At 37.8% G+C, this 14,631-nt stretch overlaps 1 protein-coding gene across 6 annotated transcripts in view; it reads left to right on the top strand.

The window, feature by feature from the left end:
* LNPEP (leucyl and cystinyl aminopeptidase) overlaps positions 1–14,631 on the top strand; it is a 71,898-nt gene that overhangs the window by 12,783 nt on the left and 44,484 nt on the right. For 2 of the 6 annotated variants that reach the window (XM_068422146.1, XM_068422143.1), the window contains exons 2-3: positions 8,355–8,461; positions 11,294–12,134. In XM_068422146.1, coding sequence (XP_068278247.1) covers positions 11,317–12,134 — 818 coding nt within the window. In that variant the 5' untranslated portion in view covers positions 8,355–8,461; positions 11,294–11,316. Of the gene's footprint in view, positions 1–8,354; positions 8,462–8,828; positions 9,101–11,293; positions 12,135–14,631 lie in introns of all 6 variants that reach the window. The other 4 variants (XM_068422142.1, XM_068422148.1, XM_068422145.1 and 1 more) reach the window with 3 other exon arrangements.

Raw genomic sequence — 14,631 nt, 5'->3', positions numbered from 1 at the left:
TTGCTACAGCCTCCTCTCAGGTAATTGTAGAAAGCAATAAGGTCTCCCTCAGCCTCCTTTTCTCCAGACTAAACGCCTGCAGTTCCCTCAGCCACTACTCAGAAGACTTGTGCTCCAGACCCTTCACCAGCTTTGTTGCCCTTCTCTGGACTTCCTCCAGCACCTCAGTGTCTTTCTTGTAGTGAGGGGCCCAAAACTGAATGCAGTATTCCAGGTGCAGTCTCACCAGTGCTGAGTGTAGGGGGACAATCACTTTGCTAGTCACTGGCCACACTATTCCTGATACAAGGCAGGATGCTGTTGGCCTTCTTGGCCACCTGGGCACACTGCTGGCTCATATTCAGCTGGCTATCGATCAACACTCACAGGTCCTTTTCCACCAGGCAGCTTTCCAGCCACTCTTTCCCAAGCCTGTAGTGTTGCATGGGATTATTGTGCCCCAAGTGCAGCACCTGACACTTAGCCTTGTTGAATCTTATACAATTGGCCTCGGTTGTATAAGATCATACAATTATGTATAAGATCATACAATTATGATCTTATATAAGATTATAAAGATTATAATAATAATCTTTACATATTATAAATATTATAATTATATTATATATTATATAATAATACATTATATTATTAATTATACAACACATTAATATTTATATAATATATTACATAATTTAATATTAATTATATTTACTATTAATTATATAATTTAATACATAATGAATTATACAATATATAATTTCTATATTAAATATATAATTAATTATATCATTAATATTATAACAATTATAATATTAATAGTAGTATAATTATAAAAATATAATAGTATTATATTATACAAAATATAATCTTATACAATTCATCGATGCAGCCTGTCTAGATGACTCTGCAGAGCCTTCCTACCCTCAAGCAGATCAACACTCCTGCCCAGCTTAGTGTCATCTGCAAACTCACTGAGGGTGCACTCAATCCCCTCATCCAGATCATGGATAAAGATACTAAAGAGAACTAGTTCCAATACTGAGCCCTGGGGAACACCACTTGTGACCATCCACCAACTGGATGTAACTCCATTCCCTCGTTGTTAAACCAGCAGGAGTTATGAAGTGCAGTTGAAGCCAGACCATACTTCTTCACAAGACCATTATTGCCCATCAGCTGCATGAGGACCCTGCCTTTGTGCGGGAAGAAGGCTTTATTACGCTGCATTCTCTGAAGACACAGTGCCGTGCAATTTGCAACTCTACATCATGGAAGTCATTCAGAAGAATCAACCTGCTTGTCATCTTTGTCATCCCTACGAGATCCTTGTAGTTAGCAGGACATGCTTCCAGTATCTTATATTTTGATAGTTTTCATTATCTAACAAACCAGTAGAGGGGAAAATTGAAATATAATTTTGTAGTTAAACCGAGATTTTATTTTAAAACTTTCTAACTTTTGTGACTCACTCTAGCATGAGAGCAAATTTTAATTAATTTCATTTAGTATTATATTTATATAATTTTATTTACATAATATCTAAATATATTTTATTTCTAGAAAAATCTATATTTATTTAACAATCATATCGTTAGGAAATTATTAAACAGAGTCTTTTGTTCAGAAGACATTGCATTGATTTGTGTCCCTCACTGAAAAAAAGGAGAGTTCCTTATTTCCAGGTGTCATCACCTCCCATTTCACAGCATCTCCCAGTCTTCCATAACTACCTTCGAAAATTTCTTTGTTAGTTAATTGTTCATTTGGTTTTGTGTTTTTTTTTTCTTCAGAATATGTAATTGAAATTTGATATAAAACTAGAAATTCTTTATCTTGAACGTCAGTTGTCATACAATTACATAACTTAAATCAGCATTTTGTCTCTAAATTTGTCCCAGTTATTTCAACTCTCTTAGATTTAGGCTAATTTACCTGTTGATAGATCAAAAGGAAAAGAAATACACCAAACCAGATTTAACTAAATAAGAATTTAATTTACAGAAGGAATAACTGGAAAGAAAACATTAAATCTATATATTTGAACTGACTTGAGTTCCTTCATCTTGAACATACAATAGTAGTTTTGTGAGTTGATGAGGTAGTAACTCAAACCAAAGTAACTATTTGTTGTAATTTCTATGAAGAGAAAATGCTTACGGATAATCAAAGTTTTTCCAGAAAAAATTTTGTGATAATAACTGAACGTGTAAGTTACACTTGTTTGGACATTTTGACCCTAAGCCCATACAGTAACTTAGACTCCTTGAGAGCTGGGTATTGGCATGCAGATGACAAAGTTGCCTGTCCAGCCTCCAAATTGTGGCTTTTGTTTTTCAGCAACAAGGTGATTTCAGACTTCTATTTGCTTGTTTCTTTTTTTTTTTTTTAATAACCCACTTTTTTCACATATTTGATATATTTGAACTGATAGATGCAGAAATGTTTATGAACAAGCCCTGGGTATTTTCATGCAAGTTTTCAATTGAACTGCTACAAAAACTGAAAAATTGAAAACTCAGTAGCAAATAGTTTTCTGAGTATTTTTGTTGGTCGTCCTTAATTGGAATTCATATCATGAAAGTAAAAAAATGGCACTGTGGGACAGAGAAAAAGGATCAATGAACACAAGACACTACATTACTGTTTCAGAAGAAATTCTGAGGGCATTAAAAAAGTCTGCTCCATAGAGAGGTGTGTGGAAATGAGATGCTGTATTTACTTGGGCTGCTGAGATTTAGGACAATTCATCTCAGAAAAGATCATTGCTGAACTATCAAGTAACACCTTTATCTCTTTCAGAAGAGGAGAGAGGCCTGTATCTTTAACAGGGTGGGTAACATGAGACAGTTGTTGCTAATAATTTTAGCAGCCTTTTATTTTAATTCTGTGTTGTCTGCACCAGCAATTTCAGAAATCAGACTGTAGACTCTTGAGTAGAGATAATTTTATAATACTTATTCCACAACTTCAAGAGCTGTTTAGCCACCGGAAGCCTTCTGTATTCAGTTAACTTTTGCTCAAACCTGCTTCTGACTCTACAGCTCTCCCTGAAGGGATCTGCTCTCACTGCAGCCTAACCTAAGGCCATACTAAACCTTTAGGCCAAGGCTTCCCTTGGAGCAATTTGTATTTCTGAGTCTAGTTAAATTAGGAGCTAATGTCTTAAAGATGCTGCAAGTGTAGCAGAAAAATTTTTATACATTTGTCTTGGCTATAATAGGTTCTTTTTAAATTGTGGAGTGCTTCCAATTATTTTTTTTTCAGATATGATGAGAAACTGTTATTTCACTTAGCAAAATATGAATATTAAGTTTTAATGCAAACATTCTTCTCATATCTAATTTTCAACCTGTTTTTTTTTTCTGTTGCTGGGATCATGGTTGTACTGAATATACTGCTTTTGATACAAGACAGAGCCATGACTTCACATGTGTGGTTATTTCTGCAAAGCTTCTTCATTGGCTCTTCCATATGACACAATATTAGTTACTGACAGGGATTAAATAACTTAAAGAGCAGTAGTATTTGGATGCAGTATATGGATACAAAGTACAGTCTTTGTATCCATGGCTATGTATCAGTGACCTACTTTAGCCTTCACTATCATATTTCTTTCCTCTGTTACAAGTTCCAAAGTCCAAATAAAGGAGAGAAGATCAGGTTCCATGTGCTAATAGTAGTCTTACTATTTTTGTGACATCTGTCTGCTTGAAGTGTGCTTACCTGCCATACACAGTGTATTTGCAAGTGCTTGTAAATGCTTCAGATCTTTTCTTGGAGTCCTGAAAACAAATAGCTTTATGCTGTTCGCTAAAACTTAAGAGTGTAAAACTCATTTTTCAATGCTTAAGGAATAGTGGAGCCTTTGCTCTTTTGACATTAGACTGTGTGGCACGGTATTTGTTCCTGCTAGCATCTTTTTCTCAAACTCACTTTACCATTGTGGTAGCAGGTTTATTCACGTATTAGGAGTCACGTATTCTGAGCTTACTATCTGTGCCAAAATCTTGTGTTTCACCACTACTTCTAGAAAAGGTGGCATTTAGACAGGTACATGAACATAAAATACATCTTTAAAAAGAAAAAAACACTCCAGAGTTGATTTTCACCCCATTACATGGTCTTAGCAAATGCAACCAGCTTTTAGTAGCAACAAAATCCATGTGCTTTGTCTATGGAATTTGCTGTTTGGTCAGCAGCTGTTTCTACTAAGAAAAGGCCAATGCTTTCAAAGTTGGACATAAAAGCTAGGTGTGTAAAACAGTATTATGGCCCTGAATAATTAACCCCAGTGTTAAACACCGGTAGCTGTTCCTGAGATCATTGGACAGACTTACTCTATGACACAATATCAGTGAGTTGCTTGGCAGGAAGTCAGGTAGCAAAACAAGTACTTTGTTCATAGTTTTTCTGTGTGCTTTCCTGATAGACCAGGCACAAACCATATCAACACATTAGCAGAAGTCTATTTATGGGCAGCAGTAACGCCACACCCTCTTTCCCATTACTTAAATGCAACTGAAGTAGTTTACATTCTGTGGGAATCAGTTTTTACTCTAGTTAGTAGACACACTTTATACAGGGCCATTTGGTCTGGCCTTGGGGTTTGCTACATCTCTTGGACTGTGACAACATGCTACCCAATAGTTGTTCAGCTTCCATGTTATTCCAGGGTAACAGAAAGTTTCCTATGCTTATCTCTACAGTAGGGGTTTGGTTGCTACAAAATGCCAGGTGTTACTGTTATTCTTTTAACATTTCTTTCACTAAAAATACTGTGTGATACCTGCTTATTATTTAAAGATGATAATATGCTGAACTTCAGTCTCAGAAAGTGGCGACAGTCTGAGCTTACCAAGAGGATTTGTTGGGTTTAAATTGTGCAGTTTTTTAATTTTAACCTCTTAATTAGGATATAGAAAGTTGAAAAAAGAACATGCCTTCAGGCATTTTCTGGATACAGTTTAAAAAGGAATGAACTTGAGGAATGGGTCGCTTAGGTTCATATAAGAATTTTGAATGTTGAGGTTTCAGTTCTGAGATAGAATACACAGAGATGAATCCTGATAGCCAAGAGATTACTGATTTTGTTTCGCGAGGGAAAAATACATACTTCTAGCATTATAAAGAGGTATCGGTAGCATTATAGGAAGATACGGACCCTGAAAAATAAAGGAATAATTACTTTTTGTATTCTACAGCATATTTGTAATGGATTCCAAAACCAAAACGTCGTAAGATACTTCAGTGTTGCACATACTGGGATTCATTACATGGTGTTGCCTGAGGCTTTTACACTTCAGGGTAAAGCTTACATTCTCCTTGTTAATGGGAATGGAGCTCTTCAGATAAATACGTGGAGCAAATGCTAGACAGTTTTACTGCAGCCCCTGATTGTCCCTGCATGATCATGTTTTATACTGAACTTGAGTATTGTTGTTAAGTTGCTTTATAAGTTAAAAGACTAATTTGTGAAAGGGTATAGGAGTGAAAGATGTATGTCTTATAAGAAAAAGATAAGGGACTTCCTTCTGTTTAGCTTGGTCTGATTAAGGACCATTGTGTCCTGAAGTCGTGCCACTTTTTACCACCTAGGTACACCTGTGCTGTTCACGTTAGCAAAGTGTGCAGTACATACAGCAAGCTTATTGTACTGTTGGCTTGTCCTGTTGTAAACTGCATTTGAATTTCATGTCTAAGCATTCTGTCCTCTTTACAGAGAACAACAGACTGTGCTTGTTATGGTCCCCTGCATATGGTAATGTCGCAATAGGTTTTTGGGCATCTGCAATGCAGGATTCTAAAGAAACTTTCAAAACCATCGATTTTGAGAAAATGTGTGCCTGCCTTCAGCTTTGCAGTGTTAGAAGGACTGGCTTTCTGGATTAGTCTATCACATTTAGTTTTTAATCTCACATCTCTTCTCAGGATTGTTTCTAAACTGTGAGTATTCACATTGTTCTCTGCTAGGTGTGATAATAGATCACATATTGAGGAAGGTGTTGAAAATCTCTAATTTTCAGATTACAAGTTTGTGGAAGAATTGTGTAAAATCACTTTTACTTGGGTGTATGTAAGCTTTTAGCTGCTGTAGCTAAGCTTGAGATCATAGATCATAGAATAGAATCATAGAATTGTTTTGCTTGGAGAGGACCTTTAAGATCATAAAATCCAACCATTAACATAGCACTGCCAAGTCCACCACTAAACCACTAAACCATGTGGTGCTTAGGCACCACATCTACACATCTTTTAAATACCTTGAGGGATGGTGACTCAACCACTTCCCTCACCAGCGTGTTCCAATGCTTGACAACCCTTTTGGTGAAGAAATTTTTCCTGATATCCAATCTAAACCTCCCCTGGCACAACTTCAGGCCACTTCCTCTCGTCCTAGCATTTGTTACTTGGGAGAAGACACTAACACCCGCCTCGCCACAACCTTCTTTCAGGTAATTGTAGAGGGTAATAAGGTCTCCCCTGAGCCTCCTTTTCTCCAGGCTAAAAAACCCCAGTTCCCTCAGCTGCCCCTCATAAGGCTTGTGCTCTAGACCCTTCACCAGCTTCATTGCCCTTCTTTGGAGTCACTCCAGCACCTCAATGTCTTTCTTGTAATGAGAGGCCCAAAACTGAAAACAGTATTTGAGGTGTGGCCCCACCAGTGCCAAGTACAGGGGGACGATCACTTCCCCGGTCCTGCTGGCCACTCTGCTTCTGATACAAGGCAGGATGCTGTTGGCCTTCTTGGCCACCTGGGCACACTGCTGGCTCTTATTCAGCTGGCCATTGATCAACACACCCAGGTCCTTTTCTGCCAGGCAACTTTTCAGCCGTTCTTCCCCAAGCCTGTAGCATTGCATGGGGTTGTTGTGCCCCAAGTGCAGGACCTGGCAGTTGGCCTTGTTGAATCTCATACAGTTGGCCTTGGCTCATCGATGCAGCCTGTCCAGATCCCTCTGCAGAGCCTTCCTATCCTCAAGCAGATCAACACTCCCACCCAACTTGGTGTCGTCTGCGAACTTACTGAGGGTGCACTCAATCCCCTCATCCAGATCATGGATAAAGATGCTAAAGAGAACTAGTTCCAATACTGAGCCCTGGGGAACACCACTTGTGACCATCCACCAACTGGATTTAACTCCATTCACTTAAGCTTTAAGGTTTTAGCATCATTCCATTACTGCTAATTAGGGAGCAACAAGACTCAGCCCCATGACTTTTTTTTACCTCCTTTTTCACTCTCACACTAAGCTAATGTTTAGTAAAGATTTAGATTTAAATTGCCATGCCTGATGATAGATAATTTTTGTCATGCATTTTAGCAGCTCTGATCAATACTTCCTTAATTGTGGACTAGTGTGATATGAATGCTTCTAGTGCACCTGTGGTAGTTCACTGCAACCATGCAGCTTCTTTACAGGTTAAAAAGTTCCCTAGTCTTGCAGTTATACTTATTTTTCCTGCATCATATTTGGATGAATTAATCTGCTTGAATATCTGAATTAATTTGCTTTTAGTGTACGTTACAATGGAAACGTTTGTCTCTTGGCCATACTTGGTATGAAAGATGACAGTGAAATGTGATGGTTGCGATCATGTTCCTCAGGCTGCTGCTTATTCATTATGGCTTGTTTCAGTTTAAGAATACCTTTTTTTGCCCTTCCCATGGGCTTTTTAGCTCGTATTGTAGCAGCTTGTGGGTAAAAACTGAAAGGTCATAAGAGTTTAATTCACATGATTGATTACTCACACTATCATGTTATAAATTCCAGTGAACCATCAAGAAGCAAACAGTCCAGAGGTTATCGGAATGTAAAAGCTTTTAGCATGTTTGCTATGGTTCCTCTCCAAAGAGAGTCTGACTTCTATGCTTCTGTGAATGCATATGTCAGCATAAATAATTCCAGTAACCTTTTGATACTTTGTCTGTGTGCTTTCCAGTAGAGAATAGTAGTCTGGTGATGTACTTGCCCTTGATCTTCAGCAAAGTTCTGATCTTAGAGATCTTCAGCACTACAGAACAACCCAGACTTTAGTAGCTTCCAATTTTTGCAAATACTTCCGTAGAAATTGGTTTTAACTTTTTTTTCCCTAGAAGTGAATGCCTCTTAGGTATTAAAACTGTAATTGTCTTGAAACTAACTTTTGTTTCAGCTTTTCTATTTTAGTTTCAGTTTGAGATTTTTTGTAATTCTTTTTGACTAAAAGAGTTATTAGTGCCTGCATGCAACTTTGAAAATATTAAGGCTTTAGAAGAAACTTTATTAGAGTAAGCTCTTCAAAAAGCAAACTGTTCTATGAGCAGCAGAGCTGATGAAGCCTACTTTCTGCTAGATTTAAGCTCTTTATCTTTCTCCTCCTTCCCTCTGCAGTGCCTCCTCTGTCTTCTACCTCTTTTGCTGGCTATGCAGCAGCACATGCCATGGCTGGGGTTGGAGCTGTGTACTGATTGGCTGCTACCTTTTGGAGTGGTTAAGATGTGAGTCTTAATACCTGCCTTTTCTACATAGCAGATATTGATTTGGGTGTCTTCAACCAGCAGCTGGTTGTTTTGGGGTCGGACTGCATTGGGACTTGAAGAAATTTGGTCTTGAGTCTGTTTTCAAATTTTACTGAAGCTAGCCAGCAGATCTGAAAAACAACCAGCTGAGGGAGTAATCAACAAGAATCTCTGCTAGGGGTAGTTTAGTGAGTTCTTGATAAACTCTTCTTGGATAGAGGAATTGTAAAAGAGCTTCCGTTGCACAATACTTTTGTTTAGTGGAAAAATCTTTTCACCTTTTTTTTCCCACTAGTTGGTCTATGTGTTTTTACTTGTAACTTGGCTTTCTATCCTCTTTCTTTAGTCTGTGAGGACTCCAATCTGATATATGAGTGCACATGCTCCAATACAGAGGCCATGGTGCTGGACCACTGAACTGCAACCACAGCCTGAAGGCTGGAACATGAACACTGTACTGGGAAATGCCATAAGGACAGAAACTTTTAGAAGCTGCTTTTGCCTGGAGGTTGGAGTAGATGACCGCCTGAAGTAATTTCCAACCTCAAGTATCCTGTGACCCTGTGATCCTATTCCTAGTCAGGGCAGTATGTTCACAATGGAGCAAAGGGTGAGCAGGTAGATCCAAATTCCAGTAGACTCCCTGCTTTCATCCATCTCCATTTGGCTTGCTCAGATTGACTAGTGTACCTTCCTCTTACTGACTTTTGTGGGGTAGGATTTTTTATTTTCTTTTTTTTCTTATTTTAAGGCCTTTGCAAAGAAATGTTCAAGGTTGATCGTTTTTAAAGTAATGCAGTAGTTTTTTGTTTGAGGTGCAAAGTGCCAATTTATGAAGCTAGTATTTGATCTGAAGGTATCTGAAGAGTTAGTCAGTCTAACTCTGAAATATCAGGCAAGTATCATTAGAGGTTTAATACACAGATATCACACAAAGAAAAATGCATGGTAGAACATGGGCTAGAATAAGAATTCTTGCTCCATCCTTTTCAGTGTTACTGCTGCTAAAGCTACAGTTTTCTGAGTTTGTGGACTTAAAACGGAAAGTCTTGACACATTTTAGAGCAAATGTTGAGGAGTCTGGTATATCTGGTTTGAAAAGATTCTTGCCATCTTTTTCTTACGATGTTTTCTTTTCACCTTTGAGAATTTCCGCCATATAGAAACCTGACTTTAAAAAGAAAAAGGAAGAAGAAGGCTACTACCAAACCATTAATTTTCACTTTGCCAATATCTTCCATTAGTCTGTTTCAACATTTTAAGCCCTATCAGGCAGCTATATATAGTTATATTCCTGGAATTATTAATATAATTTATTTCTGTATAATAATATTCTAAATTATTGGATGGTAGCTTAGCAACATAGATAAAATCAATAATGTATTATAGGAACACTGATATTCTAGGCTGTATATAGATTGGCAAAATGTACATTCTTGTCAGAAATTAATAAAAGTCAACCTACTTTTCAGTATGTTTAAATCCAAAGAAAAATGTATCCTTCTCATTCTGAAAACATAGAATGTGGACAATAGAGGCATGATGTGATTATTGTTCGGTTAGCAGTAGCCCTTCATGCCTGAAAGAGCCTAGTTTCATTTCTGAAGCCTTGCAGCTGGACAAAAGTTTGTCTAGGCCCTGAGATAGAAGCTGTGACAGGGGAGTAATTCAGAGTAACTGTAATTTCAAGGCCCTAAAAGGTTAGTAATGGAATTTTTGGGTCTTTTGGGGAGAGAAATCTCCATGTAGACGGCTTTTCCATTTGAGTTGTTTTGTTCTCTAGACAACTCTGTGGTGTCCTAACAAAAGCCAATCAACATCCTTTCTATGTTGCTTATAGTGTTTTGGACTAAATACAAGATGAAAAGAAGTTCCTTGCTCCTAAGTTAGCTCCTTTTGGGTTTCCATGTCTTCTTTCCAACAGTGTTTTTAATTTTTTCAACTTTCCTCTGAGCAGGTTAGCTGAAAGATAACCTTTTACATAAACAGTTATAGACATGACCAGAAGTTATTAAAATGTAACTGCATGTAGAATATGAGAGTATGCTTTTAAAATTTGGTATGAATTTAAGTTCTTCTTTTATGTTCAGTGATCTGTTATCTATTAAGGACAAAATTTATGGATACAAACAGTCTGATTGGCACTGATTTAACTTCTTGTCTGTATGGATTGTTTCAAGGGTTGAATGAGCTAGATCTTAAATGAAGATGTCAACTGAAACTGTGATTTTTATACTGCATTTTTATGTGAGAAATATTTTTTATCTTTTTCGGGGTGTGTGTGAAAAATGAAGTTTAAAAATGTCGAGTGGATATTTTATTTGGGTAGCTGCCAGCACACTGGCAGATTTTCTCCCCTATTAAAGAACTCAGTAACTAGCATATTTAGAAACACCTGTAGAGCTATATTGGCTGCCTGTGCTTTACCCTGCAACATAAAGAATATTTCATCTTAACTAATTTAGTTGAATACAAATATAGTTTACTGGGGTAGAGGAAATGTAGCCAAGACACTGACATCAATGAACTGGGAGTGCTGTGCAGCGATATAGCTGATCCCCAGTTATGGTGCAAGACGTGATTGAGTATGTGCAACGGAAGCATCCTTTTGAATATCCTGAATGAAAAATTACAGTAGGCAGAAAAGCACAGAAATGTTTTCTGGAAATAAACCTGAGAGAGAAGATTGAAGAGCTGTTGATTGTATATGCTGTGGAAGTGTTTCCCATTCTGTAATGCAGCAAACTATCTTCGAGGTTTTATAATCATGCTTTTTGTTTATCATGTAACATACGGTCTTTTCTTTTTCAGATCGAATTCAGTTACCCAGGAATATGATTGAAAACAGTATGTTTGAAGAAGAGCCCGATGTGGTTGACTTGGCAAAAGATCCTTGTTTACATCCCCTGGAGCCTGATGAATTAGAATATGAACCAAGGAGCTCCCGGCTTCTGGTGCGTGGCCTTGGAGAGCAAGAAATGGATAATGATGAAGAGGATTATGAGTCATCAGCAAAATTACTGGGGATGTCCTTCATGAACAGAAGCTCGGGTCTCCGGAATAACATGTCTGTCTATAGACAAAATGCAAATGGATCGTGTTCGATGCCCTCTACGAGGGCCATGGTGGTTTGCACAGTTGTTCTTGTGATCGCGGTTTCATTAATAATGGCGATTTATCTTCTTCCCAAGTGTACCTTTACCAAAGAAGGCTGCCATAAAAAAAATCATACAATGGAACTAATATACCCTTTGGCAACCAATGGAAAAATGTTTCCATGGGCAAAAATTAGGCTTCCTCCTGATGTTGTACCACTGCATTATGATCTTGTCTTGCAGCCAAACCTAACTACTCTGAAATTTGCAGGCTCTGTAAAGATAGTGGTTAACATCATCCAGGTAACTTGGAAGATCGTACTTCACAGCTCAGGACTTAATATCACCAAGGCAACCATTACTTCAGCAGAAGGGCATCAAGCAAAGCCAGTTGAATTCCTGGAATATCCATTGCATGACCAGATTGCAGTCATGGCTCCTGAGGCTCTCCTTGTAGGACACAATTATACTGTCAACATAGAATATTCATCTAATTTATCAGATACCTATTATGGCTTTTACAAAATTTCTTTCAAGGATGAGAATTCTAAGCAAAGGTATGCCCACAAATGCAGCTTCTCTCTTCTGTCACATCTAGATTGTGCTTTGATAATAAAGATAACAAGGGTTGCTTCTTCTATTGGATGTTTTGTACAATTGATTCCTATTAAGCAAAATCGATCTTTAATCTCCTGATTAATCTGCCTGAAAAATGTCTTTCATGAATGAGTTCATTAGGTCAAGGCAGCCTCTTCATCAGTTAAATGTAGTGCAGTATTAGTAGTTGTAGATAGCTGTAGTGTGGCTTTTTGTTTGTTTAATTTTTAGTTTCTGTCTTTGGAAATTCTTCCCACATCTCTCAATTCCCTGAGTCTCAAAGCAGGGACTGGGGGAAGTCCCACCATCATGGGGGAAGATGAGGTTCAAGACCATGTGAGGAACTCGAACATACACAAGTCCATGGGACCCAGTGAGATGATACATCCCACAGTCCTAAGGGAGCTGGCGGATGTAGTTGCCAAGCCACTCTCAATCACATTTGAAAAGTCATGGCAGTCAGGCGAAGTTCCCAGTGACTGGAGAAAAGGGAAACATCACATTCATTTTTAAAAAGGGTAAATCAGCACATTTTACCAAGAAGATGAATGAAATCGCCACCCATGACCACCTGCTTCAAATGGGCCTTACATTGGTCATGTACTTAAGAGTGTTCATGCCTTTGTGGGCACGTAATTGTCTCTGCAGGTTTTCTAGACACAGAGCGGTGCAATAAACAAAGACAGAAAGAGCAGTATGGGTCAGTCCAGGACCAGCTGAGAGGAAAGTAGTTTTGAAGGGCCCACAAAACAACTGCTAAATAAAGACATAAAACACTTACCCCAGCTTGTGCTAAGACATGCTAAGATATGAAGCTTAAAAAAAAAAGTTAACTGGAATGTGAAGGAAAAAGCAGGAAAAAGCAATATTATGAGTCTTACATATCTTTGCCACAATGAAGAGTTCGTATGGATATTCCCAAAATATTAATAAGTAGATTTTGTTTACTGAAAGGGGAAAGCAGAACTTAGAATTAGCACCACCAACCCAACCTTTTACAAATTGACAATATAGACTTTAAATTATTCTCTGGAAAGAAGATCATGCTGAGATTGTATTTATTTTCAGTTACTTAAAACAAGGCCCTTCATTGAGCTGTTGCAAACTTTTTCAGTGGGACTCCTTGAAGAATAAAACAGAAGTGTGCCAAACTTGGTCATAATTTTTCTCTCTCCAGTGAGATATGATAACTGTATGCTGCTAATGTTCGAATTATTTAAGTCCCTCAATGATAGCTCATCTTTAAAAAAATAAACAAAACAAGATGCTCAGTGTAAAGATGATTTCATAGACTGTTAAGAAGCTGCATAACATAAGAAAGATGTGTTTCTATTCTATTCTCTAAACAAAAACCCAGGGTATTTTGTTTCAGATTCAGCAGGCCTCTAAGCATTAACAACAGACATTTAAACAAAAACTAATTTATTTTCTGAAGTTTGCTCACAGTTTGCCTTTAAAACTCCCTTTATCTAGATCCGAGTGGGTCTATGACATAGTGCTGAAGTGTACAAAATTGTTAGCTGCAACAGTTGTTTTCAAATACATGCAAAACCTGGTGCATTCATATGAACTGTGGAACATTAAGTGGGTTCTTGAACTGGTCAGCAACTGAGCTAAGGCAGGGACTCTCTCTTCTTTACTCCCATGTGTTCCTGTTGGTCCTCACATGAGGTCATCTAAGGGGCTTTCTTTAAGAGATCAAGAATTTCAATAAATAAATTTGGGTTAAAGGATTGCTGATCTGTTTCAGTTTGCCTGCATCTCTGATAAACGTGGGTGTGTTTTACTGAGGTGCAAACATAGATGACTGTTCAGATCCCTCAGGTAAAGTGCTGTTGATAGGCCTCTTATGAAAGGGCTCTTTTAGTGTATGCATGATCATTAGAGAAAATCTGTTGCCACTTGGGAGACTGCCGATAGGCTTCAGGATTCCATCATTATAACAAAAATACCACAAGTTGTCTTTCTGTGGCGGAATGCGTTGGATAATAAAGAATCACAAAGGGTGTAGATTGCATCAGAAGACACGACCACAAGGCTAAATGAAATAGAGCTAAGTAGCTGATTACAAACATTAGATACATGCATTACCATGAAGTAACTGGGAGTGAGAATACAGTAAGTGTAGAAGGCAAAAATCACTTGAATTATTAGCCTTTTTTTGAATTTCCATGTTTTTTTCCTATTCGGTTGTAGCCGAAGCTTTGTTTTCTCCTTGTATTTACTGTAGTAGAAAGACAAAGTGTAAGTCTTCACAGAGCAAAAAGATGATCTGTCAGTTAAGTTCTTGAGTTTTTGTCCCCCTTCAGTCCAGTACTACTTGCTTTTGTTCAGAAACAGGATATAGGACATGCTATAACTTGTATGCTTTTCAGTAAATCCATTTCAGATAACTCTTTGCTGATATAATAATTTCCATTGCCTTGCCTGCCTCTTCTATTTCCAGGGGCTTTGTCT

This window comes from Nyctibius grandis, chromosome Z, assembly GCF_013368605.1.
Source record: "Nyctibius grandis isolate bNycGra1 chromosome Z, bNycGra1.pri, whole genome shotgun sequence".
NCBI classification, from domain to species: Eukaryota; Metazoa; Chordata; class Aves; order Nyctibiiformes; family Nyctibiidae; genus Nyctibius; species Nyctibius grandis.
This window is presented reverse-complemented; position numbering and strand designations above follow the sequence as displayed.